We start from the raw sequence: 15,424 nt of genomic DNA, 5'->3' as shown, positions 1-15,424 counted from the left end.
GGCGTATCTGGATATGCTACATTGTCTTAGTGAACACTGAAGGAACAATAAAGGAGACTTGTTTCCTGACTCATTATCAAATGAATAAATGGAAACAGATTTGTACACAAAAATAAAAGTACGCCTGAAGGAATCCCCAGCTCTCCAACTTTCTAGTCTAGTTTCTGGCGTTTGAAATTACTTTCCAAGGATGACACCGCCTGCGTCGTTGGTAGCAAAGAGGCTTACTGTTTGAGTGTTAGAGATACCAAGTTCTGTAATAAGCTCACATCTTTTCTAGAGCTGATTTAGATGGTGTGTCAGGTGGGAATCTGACCATGGCTAGAGGCAACCGTGGGATATACTACTCATGAGGTGATGGGGGAAAGCAAATACCAAAAAAAGTAAGAAAATTAGAAAATAAATTGTACCCAGAGCTTTATCCAGCTCAGCCAGATTTATTCCTGCCCAACAAGCAACCAAACCCACTGCCATCGAGTCAATTCTGACTCATAGACACCTTATCAAATGGAGTAGAGATGCCCCTTTGGGTTTCTGAAACTAAACCTCTGTGGGTGCAGGAAGCATCTTTCTCATGTGGAGCTGACTTTGTAGTTAGCAGTCTACTGTGTAACCCAGGACACCACCGAGGCTCCTAGAAGAAGCATCGAGCGAGACCAGCGGGGGAAATGCTTTTTGAAGCTCTGCTGGAAGGAATCTCCCGCTTAGAAAACAAGTGCAGCTTGCATTTGATCAGTAGTTTTACCAACGCTGTATTCAGAGGCATCTGTTTTCCTTCAGTCTTTCTTACTCACTGTCTAGCTCTCACACACATGAGTGGCAGATTAAAATACCATAGTTAGGTCAGGTGCTTCTTAGTCCTTAATAGGACATTCTTCCTTTGAAACACTCTAAAGAGATATTTTTCAGCAGGTATGCACAAGGCAATCGTTCAGTTGATTTCCTCACTGCTGCTTCCTTGGGCATTGATTGTGAACGAAATTGTAGCAGCATTAGTATTTTCTCTGCTTATCATGGTGCTGCTTATTGGTTCAATTGTGAGGATTTTTTCATGGTTGAGTATGAACTGTATTGATGGTTATAGTCTTTGATCTCCATCAGTGAGTGCGTCAAGTGTTCACTTTCAGCAAGCAAAGGTTTGCCATGTGAATATCACTGGTTCTAATGAGCCTTCCTCAAATCTTGATGCTACATTCTTCATGTAGTCCAATGTCTCAGCTTATTTGCTTAGCAGACAGACTGAATGTCTCAGGTTATTTGCTTAGCAGACAGACTAAAGCAAAAGGGTACAACCCGGGTGTATACCTTTCCTGGTTTGAAACCGCTCCATATCCCCTTGTTTTGATCTATGTACAAGTTCCACATGAGCACAATTAGTGTTATGGAATGTCCTTCATTTCAATATTATCCATAAAATGTTATAATCCACACAATTAGGTGCCTTTGTATAGTCTAGAACATAGGAAGACATCTTTCTTCCCGGGTATTCTCTGATTTTAGCAGAGAATATTCCTGTTTATTTCTATTTATTCTATTTCTGGAAAGTAAGTCAAAAAATTAAATCACTTTTGATTTAAGGTTAAGTGATCATTAAAAGTACTGATAACAAAATTTTTAAATCATTTTATTGAGGGCTCGTACAACTCTTATCACAATGCATACATCCATCCATTGTGTGAGGACAAATTTTTAAAGCTGTTTTGAGCTGCCGCTTTTAAACCATTTTTTGAATTTCAGTATTAAAGTCATTAAAATCATTTCACTTAGTTCAGTATTAAAAAAAAACTTTCCCTAACATCTTTAATGAAAAGCCCTCTCCTCCAGTCTAGCCCTTGCTACCGAACAACCCCCTGTAGTGGCGGCCATTCTTACCTATGTCTGGTGGTACTTTTTACATACATTTTATCCCACATGAGAAGGCATAGGATAACTTGCTAAAGGAAGAATGGCAAATCTAAGGTATTTATAATTTTAAAGGGAATGTAGGTTAACATGTTTTAAATAGCTTTTGGATGGCTTTCTTGTTTTGGGGGTTGGGGCCTGAGGGGTTTGGTGTCTTGGGTTTTGTTTTCTCTGGATGCTGCTAATATACTGAGCCAAGAATCCCAGTGTTGACAATAGACTTTTCCTCCCTTACAGAATCAATTATGAAATGTAATGATGTGAGTGATTATATTATGGTCTCTAACTGCTATTTTGTAGTGTAACCATTTTATACTGATTAGAAGTTCTGTGGAAGAATGTTCATTCCCAGCTAGGGCACAGTTGTCCCAGGAAGTCTGAAAGTGTATTCAGTATTTTACTATCTGACGTTTAGAGCAGCGAGGGAGAGGTCCGTTATTTCTGAATGCATACACACTAAGAGCAGAGCCTGGGAGAGTAGACTGCAATGCTGATGAAGGGCAGGCCTCCTGGAGCAGGGCCCCTTTCTGTGTTAGTCACCTGGGGCATTGGGGGATTCAGGAGCCCTATCCTGATTGTGTCTAATGCAGAAACATAGGTTTACCTTTGGTGCTTCTGTTAGAGTTCCATAAAGCAGATATTGTCAAGAATAATACATATGCGGGGAGGGAGTTCTACTGAGTTATTAGATCTGTATTCCCACTGTGGAAGCCTTTCTTTCCCCCATGAAGTAATTAAAGCCACCAGTCCGGTTATTTGGTCAAGTGACGCGTGACTGTCGTAGAGACAGGAAAGAACCACACAAGGAGGAGCTCCTCCTGCCTTCCTGCAGCCACCCACCCCCACAGTCAGCAAGACGCAGGCCTGGGCCACTACAGCGCCGTGTGCACACAGTGATGGAAAGTAGCAGAGGAAAGCGTTGCAAAACTTGGGGCTTCGCAGTCTGCCCTCCTGGCTTGTGTACAGATTGCAGTACCTGGTGGAAATCTGTTGGGAATGTTGCAGAAATTCCCTGTTCTCCCACAGTGATTCCGTCTCAGGAAATGTGCTCCCTTTTATACCTCACTGCCTGCTGGGGGTGGGCAATGGAACTGTGCTTCTCGGGAACGTGATAGTTTGAAATACAAGTTGAACGGTTAATGCTGCATGACCATTGGCCAGGCCATTTTTGCCTATAACGTTTAGCATTTATCTGGAAATACTTCCGCATGACTTTGACGACAGGTTAATAAAACAGATGCTATGCAGGGCTTTGCTCTTTTCCTAATTGTACATTGGTGTTTCTGTCCAGATGCATGTGTTTTAAAATGTTACTGAAAGAACTAACAGCTTCCTACTAAACAGCATACCATGAGCTTAGCTAATACTTCATTTCCTTAGTAAACAAGTCCACCCCCTTAGTTCCTGGGGAGGCTTGAACTGAAAACAAAGTGATCCATCAAGATAGTCTTCGTGTTCAGCCACCTTGCCAAGAGTTGACCATTCACTGGCCTTGTTGCTCTCACAGCGTGGGGTTCCCCCAGAACATCGTTTCTGTGAATCAGAGGTTAGCTGCATTCGGGAGGGGGTCAGGGGAGAAAGAAGGCGATTGCTTGTTCTGTTTCTAGCCTTTCAGAGAGAGCGCATTCTGTCACGACCCTAATGCCTTCTATTGCTCTTGTGATTCGCAGGGCTATCTCTGCCTGCCGTATATGGCACTGCAGCAGCATCATCTGCTCTCCGATGTGACCGTGCGGGGATTTGTTGCTGGAGCTACTAACATCCTTTTTCGACAACAGAAACATCTCAGTGATGCCATTGTGGAAGTACGTTTACGTGTGTGTGTGTGTGTGTGTGTGTGTGTGTGTGTGTGACACACACACACACACACACACTGCTGGACCCTCTTTTCCTTTCCTAAATGCTATTGTGGTAATAAAACTAATAATAATAATAATTCTAGGCATTCTGAGCACTTTATACAAAGGTAAGTCCAAAAGTATTGAGTTACGATACAGCGGCATGTTTAGACATGTCTCTGTGATTGGTACGGTGGCTGCAGACATGTCCTCTCAGTAATACCCTTGTCTTGGTCTCCTTAGAGTACTTTCAAAAAAGATCCAGTCAAAGCAGTCGCTTCCAAGGGGATCCACTGGGAAAGTGAAATCTGCTGGGAAAAGGCAGGGCGATCAGATCAGAAAGTTATGGTGACCTTTGGGGGGTTCTGAAAGGGGTCATCTTGAGAGACTTTCTCCGAGGACACAGGACCATCAAGAGGGCTTAAAGAAGTAGGAAGGAGTTTCAGAAACTTGAGAGCTGCAGGGAACTTGCTGCACAGTCTCTTTTCTCAGCAGGCTTCCCTGCTTGTTTTCCATGGTAGCCAGGCCTGTCCTGTGAGAGGTTTATTGGGAGACCTTCCCCTGTCTGCCTTACAACCCTGACCTTGCTGCCTCGGTCTTCTCTTTGAAAAGAGTATTTCGAAGGACCTCGCGTGAGTCATCACAGCTGCTGCTTTCGTGTGCAAATCAAAGCGGGCAGCATCTCTGGGGTTAGCATGCTGAGAACAAACACTGCCTTCAGAAATGGACGGCCCACTCTGCCTGTCCTAAGGAGAAAAGCAGGAAGAGAACTACGCATGAAAACAAGTCATTTTCAACTGTGAACTAGTAGACCACACGGCCAGGATTCTCCATTAGACCAGAACGACATGATGCCTGGGAGAAAGATATGAACGAACTGGAATGCATAAAGCCTGGCCTACTGACAAACAGCAACTGAGATACAGGGGTGCTTGCTCACCCTTAAGATCTGGAACTGGGAGTTGTCACCGCCCGCCCAGGCGGCCCGGCTTTGGCCTCATGGGCCTCTTGGTCGCCCGCCTCCGAGGGACACACCGCTCCAGGCCTCGGGGGGTGGCAGCGAGCGAGTTGCTGTGCTGTGACCCTTGGTCTTCTAGAGATGCATCCTGACTTGTCTCCACGCCTGCACTGAAGAAGGCACCGCCTTGACGACCTTGCTGAAGGAGCACCACAGAAATCACAGCGTTCTGAAAGTTTGTGGGCATTGCAATGATCTTGATCGGGAGATGAGAAAATGCCTGAAACATGAGTACGCGGAAAAGAGGGCCAGGAGCAGGGAGCATGGTGATTTGATGCCAAAGAGACTCTTGAATCCTCCAGAGGAGTCTGGGAAATGAAGTACATTTTCTCCTGAAGCCTCCACTGAGCGAAGACCTCAAGACTCTTGGTTGATACTCTGTTTTATTTGGTCTCCACGATCCTGTGACTGAAAGTGTGGCCTACTTTTGAACTTGAAGAAGTGGGGAGCCCAGGACTTTGTGGTTGTCAAGGTGGAGCCTTTAGCAGTAGTGGTCTGCCTCCTGCCAACGCACTTCTAACATGTTACCTTCACCGTCTACAACCAGCTAACGTGGAGGAACTTATCTCCCTCAATAAAATAGCTTATTTAAAAAAATTTTTTTAAAGATATGGAACTGAACTCAAAATTAGATATTATATGTGTGCTTTCTGAAATCAAAATGAATGTTTTTAAACTAGAGCTCCCCCCCAAAAGTGTGAAAAACCCTAACTTTGGGGGATTCACCTTTTGCAAATGCTGCTATTCATATTTTTTTATTTCCACCTGCACCATCCCAGTCAGTCTTTGATCTGTAAAGGGTGGCATGGATATCCACGCGAATGCCCAGACTCTGATTTCTACCTGACTCCCCTCTAGGTAGAAGAAGCTGTGATCCAGATCCACGATCCAGAACTCAGGAAGCTGCTTAACCCAACCACAGCAGACCTAAGGTTCGCAGACTACCTAGTGAGGCACGTGACCGAGAACCGGGATGACGTCTTCCTGGATGGCACAGGCTGGGAGGGCGGAGACGAGTGGATCCGGGCCCAGTTTGCCGTCTACGTCCATGCGCTGCTCGCTGCCACCCTGCAGCTTGGTGAGAGAGCCGCCCACACATGCAGCCGCCCTTTGTGCTCTCATGTTCTCGTTGTAGCACCTGTGTTTTGAATGGCGCAACAAACACCTATTCTTTCACAGGGTAAACCGCCTGTGGTTAGCCCAGACGGGGGCCTGTCTGTGTTCTACTAGCCTAGAGGTTGGTGATTTGACCTTTCTTACCCTCAGAGGTGCCTCAGAAGACAGCCTGGCAGTCCGCATCTAGAAATTCTGCTGTTGAAAACCCTTTGAAGCAGTTGTATTTTGTGTACACAGGGTCCTGATTCTGAATTAACCCCAAGAGCAGCTAACAACAGAACTGCCCCATCCACAGATAACTACTCCTAACATCTGGGCGCTGTCTGTGTCCAGGCACTGTTTATGCATCTGTGTTTTATTTTGTTAGTTCTGTTGTGTACATGGTGGTACTTTTATCAAAGTGGATCCTAATAACCAAACTCATTTCCATCGAGTCAATTCCAACTCGTAGAAGACCCCGTAAGACGAGAGTAGAACTGCCCCTGTGGGTGTCTGAGGCTGTCACTCGTTACAGGAGTCAGAAGCTCCATCTTTCTCCCTTGAACCTGCTGGTGGTTTCAAAGGGCTGACCTTGCTGTTAGCAGCTCAGCACCCAACCCACTGTGCCCGCAGGGCCTTGCCTGTCACTGATCTGCTCTGTAAACTCTTCCCCATTTCACATAGCAGAAAAAAGTTAAAAACAGACCGAAAAAGAAAAGTGAAATGAATTAAAAAATAAAATGAATAAAGGAAAATGATTGAAATAAAATCATTTTTACTAAATGCTTGAAAACTACATTTATACCCCATTCTCTGAAATGTTATTTCTTTCAACTGGTTAAAACAAAGAAGGTAAACTTTGAATTACCCATTGATGGTTTCCCAGAAGGAAGGGTGTTGGCATGATGGGGGGGGGGGGGGCGCGGTTTCTGCAAAAGGCGATAGTTGTACTTTTTGTTAGATTATAGGCCCTAGGCCAGAGTATTGAAGTTTTCATTGTCGGGAGGCTTCTGAGTCATCTTCTTTTTTCTGACAAGGGAGTGGTAGGCCAGATAAGCGTGGGAGCTGTGGATTAAGCTTTGGGTGGAACCATTGTTAGTGATGAGAAGCCTGGGATCCAGGCTGACCTCTCCCTTTTTCCTTAGAAACGGTGTATGGAGAGAAAGGAGGGCCCCGCAGTGAGCTTTCCCATCTCGGTTGTTTCTCCCGGGACGCTGGCAGATACTCAGTAGATTGTTTTACTCACCCACCACTGCCCTCGCCCCCTTTGCTCAGGGTCGTTCCTCATGCAGTACACGTAGAGTTGGGACCAGGTTTCTAGTCTCCTTGTTCGTGGGGGAAGGCTGAGTAATGAGGCTTGTTTGTTAATGAGTCCTTAGGAGGTCTGCTCTCTCTTCACCTAGTGCATATGAGACACCAAATTAAGTCCTCTCTCCCAGAATCAGCATTCTAGAAAGAAAACTCCGGCACATGTGTAACTTCGGGAATCTTTAATGTGCCTTTTCAAAATATTTGCCCAGGTCATGGTAAGCAATAATAACAGCTAACTCTTGGGGAGCACCTAATAGGTGCTAAGGAACTGTTCCTTTCGAACGTTGAAGATGTGTGAGGAGCCGTTCTGAGCAGTCTGTATGATCTCATGCATGCCATCTTCACAAGAATCCCAGAAGTAGCCAACCTCTCTTTCCCCTTTCACAGAAGAGAAAATGAGACCCAGAAGGGTCCTGATGCCTTGGCCACCCATCTGGTTACAGACTAAGCTGACTCTGAACCAGGTAAAGGCTGACACTGAGCAGTTCAGAGAGGACACTGCCTGAGGCGTGTGTTCTAAAATGCCCAGCCTTGTGCTGCAGACGGGCCCTGCTCTGTTGCTAGCAGCCTCTCTCGTGGAATGGAATCCGTGGCCTTTGGGTTTTCTTCTTCTTTCCCGGCCACAACAGACCCCGATAGTTTACCTTCGTCCAGAGCACGCAGTGTGCAGTCAGTATATGAAGACGTCCCTAGGCCTAGTCTCTTCTTCCAGGTAGGAGAAACACTTTCTGAGGGCGCTTCAACAAGTCTGTGGGGAAATAGAAATAAAAGATAATGGTGTTTTCTCACAAACTGATTGAAGCCCTCTTGTGAACTCAAGGTTTCCCATGGTGTTAATAAAGTAGAACACTTTAAATACTAAATAGGAAAATCACCTTTATTATTTTAGGGTTTTTGACTGTGAAATGCCCAGACACTGAAGAATAAACACCAGGCTAGTGTCAGGAAGTTCAAAGAAGATAAGACAGTGGCTAAAAGAAGCACTTCATCTAGTCATTGTTCCCATTCCCCCAAAATTGATATCTGTGAAGAGGTAGGTAGAACCCAACTGTCTGTTTGCATGAAGACTCACACCTGTTGCTCTCAGATCAGTTTGATGCAGGTGACAACAGGGCCTGTGTGCGTATAGGGCCGCATTGATACATTTACTCACTCTGAAGGCATCGTTCTTATCGTCTACGTAATGTTCTGTTGATAGCCGCAGTAAGAACATAGAAGTATTTTGGAGTTATAAGGACCTTTAGAAAATACCTAGCTCAATCCTCTCATTTTCCGCTTAGGAAAATGAAGTTCTGACTGAGTAAGGAACTTGCCAAAGGCCACGTAGCTCCTTAACAGGATTTCTGGAACTAGACCCAAGTTTCCTGACATCTGGTAGGCTATCTCCCAAAAAAAAGCAGGGGTGGGGGGTGGGGCAGGATAAATGGTTTCATCCTTTTGTGGTGGTAATCTCCACACCCCCTCGCTGGCTTTCATCAAGCTCAATTTCTTTCCAATGTTCTCTTGGCAGATAACGAAAAGCTATTATCGGACTATGGCACGGCCTTTGTTACCACGTGGAAGAATACACACAACTACAGGGTCTGGAACAGCAACAAGCACCCGGCACTTGCAGAGATCAACCCTAAGTAAGCCTATCTTCTGAGGCATTCAAGAGTCTGTAGCATGCCTGGTTTCCTGGGGGTGCCCCATAGAAAGGCAGCGCATAGTCTTGATGACACTGTGATGGCCGTACAAGAGCCTCCTGCAACTAGCTGCACAAGTGCCCGTCTAGTGCCCCAGACTGAAGACAAGAACCGGCTGTCTTCAGTTGTTTGCAGGAGATGTGATTTAGAGATGGTGCCAACCTCACGCTGAGACTGGAGGCCTATGGAACCCTTTCTCCGATTCCTACAGCTTAGACAAGGCTAACTGCCCTCTAACTGCTCTCTGCAAGGAGGAGGAAGCGACTGTGACCCCAAAACACAGCCTCCCAAAGATAACAGAGAAGGACCCCGTGATCTCCAGTTGTTTCAGCCCGTGACTCAGGAACCAAGAAGAAGGGGGTTGTTGCATGTGCTTGTTCTGACCCAAAAAGAGCAATTGGCAGTCGATTGAAAAACCGTAAATAGCATTTGAATGTTTTCCTGATGAGCTGTAGAGTGCACCAGTCTTTTTCTTCTGACAGACCCCCAAGTACAAAATAAGAATTTGGATATTCAATAGCCTCGTTTCTCACAGTGTAACTTTGGTCAAGCCACCTTATTCTGATATGCATGCTGGCCCTGTCTCTCACACAACTCTGCTTTGTCGTCTGGCTTCCAGAATGCCTTGCAGTGGATACAGTTGTTCAGTCAGACAGCTTACAAAGTTCCTTTTAGGGTTGCTAATCAATGCCCAAAGGGCATGCCACTCCACTGTGAGCTTCAGCCTAAACTCACTCAGCTCCAGCTCCCGGGGTCAGTCAGCCTGACTCCCTGAATTGAGTTCCCCAGAGGCACCCGAGTCTCCATAAGCCAGCCTCCTGTCCCAAAGCATTCAGCTTTGCCAGCTCTCAGACCTGGGGAGTCCACCACTCTGTCTCACGCTTCCACTCCTGGTTCTGCCTCTGCTCTCTGTTGCTCCTCGGTTGTCAGAACTGTCCTCTGGGTCCAGGAGGTTCACTGCACAGGGATCGGGGGTCCAGAGGACGCGTACAATTCCTGGCTCTTGCCAGGTCATTTGGTGGGAGTTCCAGAGACTAGGGCCAGAAGAGCCACATCAAGTAATTTGATGTCCTGCACACACGTAAGTCCCAAGTCCCTGCAAACAACACTGGAGACACTCCCAGAGCCTTTGCACATGGACAGCAGGGAGCCACGAGGGCATAGAGGAGTTTGATGGTGAGGAGCTGCTGTTCACACTCTGTTGCTGCGCTGCCACGTCTGGTCTCTGCCCCCTTTGCTGCTGTCCTGCTCTCAACTAGCAGGCAGTCCTTACATGGCTGGACCCCAGCTCCTCAGGCAGGCCCCCACCACCCTGTACAGGGCCCCAGAACCGCCTCTGGGCCTCACTCTGTCCACAGCCCACTCCTCTCAGAGGTTTCTGCCACTTACGGTGCTGTTTTGCCGGTTCTTTCTGTTGAGTTTTCCAGTCTCTTCTCCCCAAGGGACACTGATGTCTCTGACCCTGGATGCAGGCTTGTTCTTCGGCCGACCCCCCCTCCAAAGAAGTTGGCACTTTCCAGCCCAACAGAGGCCGGGAAGCCCCTCCTGAGGCTTGGCATAGACAGGTTGTTGTGGGTGCATCCCCTTGGTCAGGCCAGCCCTGGCTGCTCTAACTCATAGGGGGTGGGCCTATTCCCACAAGCAGGGCCCACAGGCCAGACCATCCACTGCAGAAGGCATGCCTGAGTCCCCGCGGCTCGCACAAGCTCCCTTCCTCGCCGTTGTGTACTCCACAGAGGAAAGTAAGCATAATGTGCTTTCAAACCGAAATGCAGTGCCCGTGGCTTCTCTAGTGGAAAGTAGGGGTTTGGCTGAGCCATGCACAAATCGTTGCATGTCCAGTAGCAATTAATTGTTCCAAATGTGTCCAGGGTTCAGTCTAGAATTTGAAACTCTGGCTATCCTGGGGCGGTTTTGTTTGCTTTTTAAATTGTGAAAATATGCACACCCAAACATTGACCCCTACGACACCCATGTTCATCAGTCAACCGTGCTCATTATATTTGCCACAGTGTTCCACCATGATTGCGCTCCTTTTCCAAACCCCCACCCCAGACCCTTGATGGCCATTAATGGTCTTGGATTTCGAGCTATCTGCTCATTTCTTACAAGGCGATCACATGGATTTTCTCCTTCTGTGGCAGGCGTCCTTCACTCCGCAGAATGGCGTGAGAGGACCCAAGAGCTTTTCACAACGTGCTGCCTCGGCACTGCCCCAGACCACACTAACACCACCTCTCAATAGAAACAAACACAAACGCCTGTAGTGCAGCTGAGGAAACTCGGAACATTGACACGGCTGTATGTGGGTCCCCTGGCGTAAGGGGCAGAGCTGTGCTCCAGGCTGTCACGTTGAGCCCGGCCACAGCTATGTGACCACAGGAAACTCCCCAGTGTTTCCCCGGGTCGCCCCTTTGTGCTGCTTTCTTGATGGAGTGCTCACAGTCTAACTAGACTCAAACTCTGTTTTACAGCCATCCCTTTCAAGGCCAGTACTCGGTGTCCGACATGAAGTTAAGATTCTCTCAGTGAGTATGCGGGGAAAGAGGGGGGAACTCTGGTATCTGAATGTGTGCCGGGTGTTTCCTTGCTAATTGGGAGTTGTTGTTCTCCACTTGTTAGACTGGCGCTTCAAATAGTAACCAAACATGTGCATGACAGTCTTGGGCTCAGCAGTGTGTGCATTCTAAAATGAAAACACTGCTGTCACATAGAGAACGGTGTGAACTAATAGAATTCGCCACTTCTATTCTGACGATACACTCACAGCACATCATGTCTTGTCGGAGGAATTCACCACCATCCACACATCATGACTTTTTGGCCCATTTTGACTATGCTTTTAATTCCTGACAACCCACAAACCCAGGGACAAGGGAACAACAAGTGATCCAAATTGGTGGTGAGGTGGGTGTGGGAGGGCATGATCAAGGGTAATGTAACCAAGAGGTATTGCTGAAACCTAGGTGGGGCCTGAGCATGACAGTGGGACAGGAGGAAAGTCAAGGAAAATAGAGGAAAGAGCTGGGAGACAACAGGCATTTATAGAGGTCTAGTTAAAGACATGTATATATGCAAATATATTTTATATGAGGATAGGGAAATAAATCTGTGTGCCTATATTTATAGGTTTAGTATTAAGGTAGCAGAAGGACATTGGGCCTCCACTCAAGTACTCCCTCAATGCAAGAATACTTTCTTCTATTAAATTGGCATTCTATGATGCTCATTGTCCCGACACAACCACTGAAGACAAAGTGGGTGAATAAGCAAATGTGATGAAGAAAGCTGATGGTGCCCGGCTATCAAAAAATATAGCATCTGGAGTCTTAAAAGCTTGAGGGTAAATAAGCAGCCATCTAGCTCAGAAGCAACAAAGCCCACATGAAAGAACACACCAGCCTGTGTGATCACGAGATGCTGAAGGGATCAGTTATCAGCAATCAAACAACAAAAAAATCTTATCATTGGGTGCACACCTCCATGATAGATCGCTAAGGACAAATGGGTGCATAAGCAAATGTGACAAAGAAAGCTGACGCTGCCCGGCTATCAAAAGGTATAGTGTCTGGGGTCTTAAAGGCTTGAAGGTAAACAAGCGGCCATCTAGCTCAGAAGCAACAAAGCCCACATGGAAGAAGTACACCAGCCTGTGTGATCACAAGGTGTTGAAGGGATCAGGTATAAGGCATCATCAGAACAAAAAAATCTTACCACAGTGAATGAGGGGGAGAGTGCAGAGTGGAGACCCAAAGCCCATTTGTCAGCCACTGGAGATCCCCTTGCAGAGAGGTCTAGGGGAGGAGACAAGCCAGTCAAGGTGCGATGTAGCACCAATGAAAAATACAACTTTCCTCTAGTTCCTAAATACTTACACACACACACTATCTTGATCGGAATTCTACCTTGTAAGTCTGACTAGACCAGAGGATGTACACTGGTACAGATAGGAACTGGAAACAGGGAATCCAGGGTGGATGATCCCTTCAGGACCAGCAATGTGAGTGGCGATACTGGGAGGGTAGAGGGAGAGTGGGTTGGAAGGAGGGAACAAATTACAAGGATCTGCATGTGACCTCCATGGGGAAACGACAACAGAAGAGTGGGTGAAGGGAGACATCGGACAGGGCAAGATATCACAAAATAATAATTTATAAATTATCAAGCATTCATGAGGGTGGGGGAGGGGGGAAAATGAGGACCTGATGCCAAGGGCTTAAGTGGAGAGCAAATGTTTTGAGAATGATGAGGGCAATGAATGTACAGAAGTGCTTTACACAATTGATGTATGTATGGTGATAAGAGTTGTATGAGCCTCTAATAAAATTATTTTTAAAGTTGGTAAGCTAATTTAACCATAACAAATCATGCGTAATTTAGCTTCTTTTCTACATAATGCTCATTCAGGATGGTTACAGAGTGGTTACCAGGATTTTACATTTGACTACAGCAGTGGTTCCCAACCTTCTTAATGCCGAGACCCTTTAATACAGTTCAGTTGAGGTGATGACCCCCTCCCCAACAATAAAATTACTTGCGTTGCTACCTCACAACTGTCATTTTGCTACTGTTATGAATCAGGCGACCCCTGTGAAAGGGTTTTTCAACCCCCAAAGGGGTCGCGACCCCCAGGTTGAGAACCGCTGGACTAGAGGGAGGGAGAGGGGTGTGTATGTGTGTGTTTGTATGTAGGTGGGCTTATGAAATATTTTTAACTTAACACTTTTTTTGTAACTAACTCTTCTTTCCTTTCCTCAGTTCTGTTCAGAATAGTGAACGGGGCAAAAAATTTGGGAGTGTCATGGTCACAACCAGCCGGAACGTCGTGCAAACAGGAAAAGCTGTTGGTAAGGCATCCCTGTAGCGAGAAACAGGTTGAAATCATAATGTATTGGTTTTTTAGTGTCTTCACTATATAATTGATAAAAACATCAACTGGTAGAGATCCAGGGCCTGCCTGGTGGTACAGTGGTTTGAGCACCCCACTGCTAATAAGTAAGTCACCAGTTCAGCCCACCAGTCAGAAAGACCAGGCATACTGCTTCCATAAGGAGTCACAGCCATGGAAACCTTCTGAGCAGTTGCTTATGAGTAGGAATTTCACACCAATGATGTTTTGTTTTTAAGTAGAAATTCTTGTATCCCATGATACAAAGTAGTTGAAAACTTTAAAATGAAATTTGTTATCTTATTCAAAAGTATTTGTGGCCTAAGATAATAGCAAACAAAATTCAAATTTAAAAAATACTGTGAACAACTTAATGCCAACAGATTTGGCAATTTAAATGAAAAGCTCACATTCCAAATGGAATAGAAAATTTTAATAACTATCTGTTAAGTCAAATTTTAAAACCGCATACCTTCCACACAAAAATGTCTAAGCCCAGGTAGCTTTACTAATGCATTGTAGCAAACATTGAAGGAAGACATGGTTCTAATTTTGCACAGACTTTCAGAGACGAGTGGGTGAGGACTACTCTTGAAATCATTTCACGAGAGGCCAGCGTTCCGCAAAGCCAGGCAAATGTGCGCTTGTGCTCTTCCACATCTGCCGTTCTTCATGTAGACGACTTTGACGTTTGTTCCACATCAAACATAAGGAAATATCTAAAGCACTGTCACATTAATCCAAGTTACTCACTGTTGCTTCACATTCACCACTAGGCTACATTTTCCATCATTTGTTTTGGTAACCCTGTATCCACCTTCTACCTTAGCTGCTGAGAGAGGCTGGTCAACTCTGACTCCAGGCAATTCGAACCTTCCAGATTAGGTGATCTCTGTGGAGAGCTCTTCCTAGTGCTAGCACTGTATACCTATCAAGTGGCGAGCTAAAGGACTCGACAGGCTTTTATTTGAAAAGACAGTACATTTGGTGTATTTTATTCTAAAGCAATGGAATTTTATGTGTAAGTATTTTAATTTCACATAGCAGTATGCATTTGACTCATTTTGAATTCTTTTTCTTTTTTAATCATTTTATTGGGGCCTCATACAACTCTTATCACAATCCATCCATTCATCCATTGTGTCAAGCACATTTGTACTTTTGTTGCCATCATCATTCTGAAAACATTTTCTTTCTACATGAGTCCTTGGTATCAGCTTATTTTTTTATCCCTTCTTCCCCACCCCCACCCCACTGGCAAACTCTCAATAATTTATAAATTATTATTATTTTGTCATGTCTTACACTGTCCAACGTCTCCCTTCATCCACTTTTCTGTTGTCCATCCACCAGTGAGGGTGTTATATGTAGATCCTTGTAGTCAGTTCCCCATTCTACCCCACTTTCCCCGTCCCTCCTGGTATAGCTACTCTCATTATTGGTCCTGAGTGGTGTATCTGTCCTGGATTCCCTTTGTTTCCAGTTCCTATCTGTACCAGTGTACATCCTCTGGTCTAGCCAGATTTGTAAGGTAGAATTGGGATCATAATAGTGGGGCGGGGGGGGGGGGGAAGAAGCATTAAAGAACTAGAGGAATGTTGTATGTTTCATCGTTGCTACACTGCACCCTGGCTGGTTCGTCTCCTCCCCGCGAACCTTCTGTAAGGGATGTCCAGTTGTCTACAGA

At 45.7% G+C, this 15,424-nt stretch overlaps 1 protein-coding gene and 1 pseudogene across 1 annotated transcript in view; both read left to right on the top strand.

Moving 5' to 3' along the window:
- AVL9 (AVL9 cell migration associated) overlaps nucleotides 1-15,424 on the top strand; it is a 60,908-nt gene that overhangs the window by 39,323 nt on the left and 6,161 nt on the right. Inside the window, exons 11-15 of the mRNA XM_075558209.1 lie at nucleotides 3,573-3,707; nucleotides 5,617-5,836; nucleotides 8,675-8,792; nucleotides 11,324-11,377; nucleotides 13,608-13,696. Of these exons, the coding sequence (XP_075414324.1) occupies nucleotides 3,573-3,707; nucleotides 5,617-5,836; nucleotides 8,675-8,792; nucleotides 11,324-11,377; nucleotides 13,608-13,696 (616 nt within the window). The remainder of the gene's footprint in view (nucleotides 1-3,572; nucleotides 3,708-5,616; nucleotides 5,837-8,674; nucleotides 8,793-11,323; nucleotides 11,378-13,607; nucleotides 13,697-15,424) is intronic.
- LOC142456407 (COX assembly mitochondrial protein 2 homolog pseudogene) lies at nucleotides 4,840-5,214 on the top strand (annotated as a pseudogene).

This window comes from Tenrec ecaudatus, chromosome 9, assembly GCF_050624435.1.
Source record: "Tenrec ecaudatus isolate mTenEca1 chromosome 9, mTenEca1.hap1, whole genome shotgun sequence".
Lineage (NCBI taxonomy): Eukaryota > Metazoa > Chordata > Mammalia > Afrosoricida > Tenrecidae > Tenrec > Tenrec ecaudatus.
This window is presented reverse-complemented; position numbering and strand designations above follow the sequence as displayed.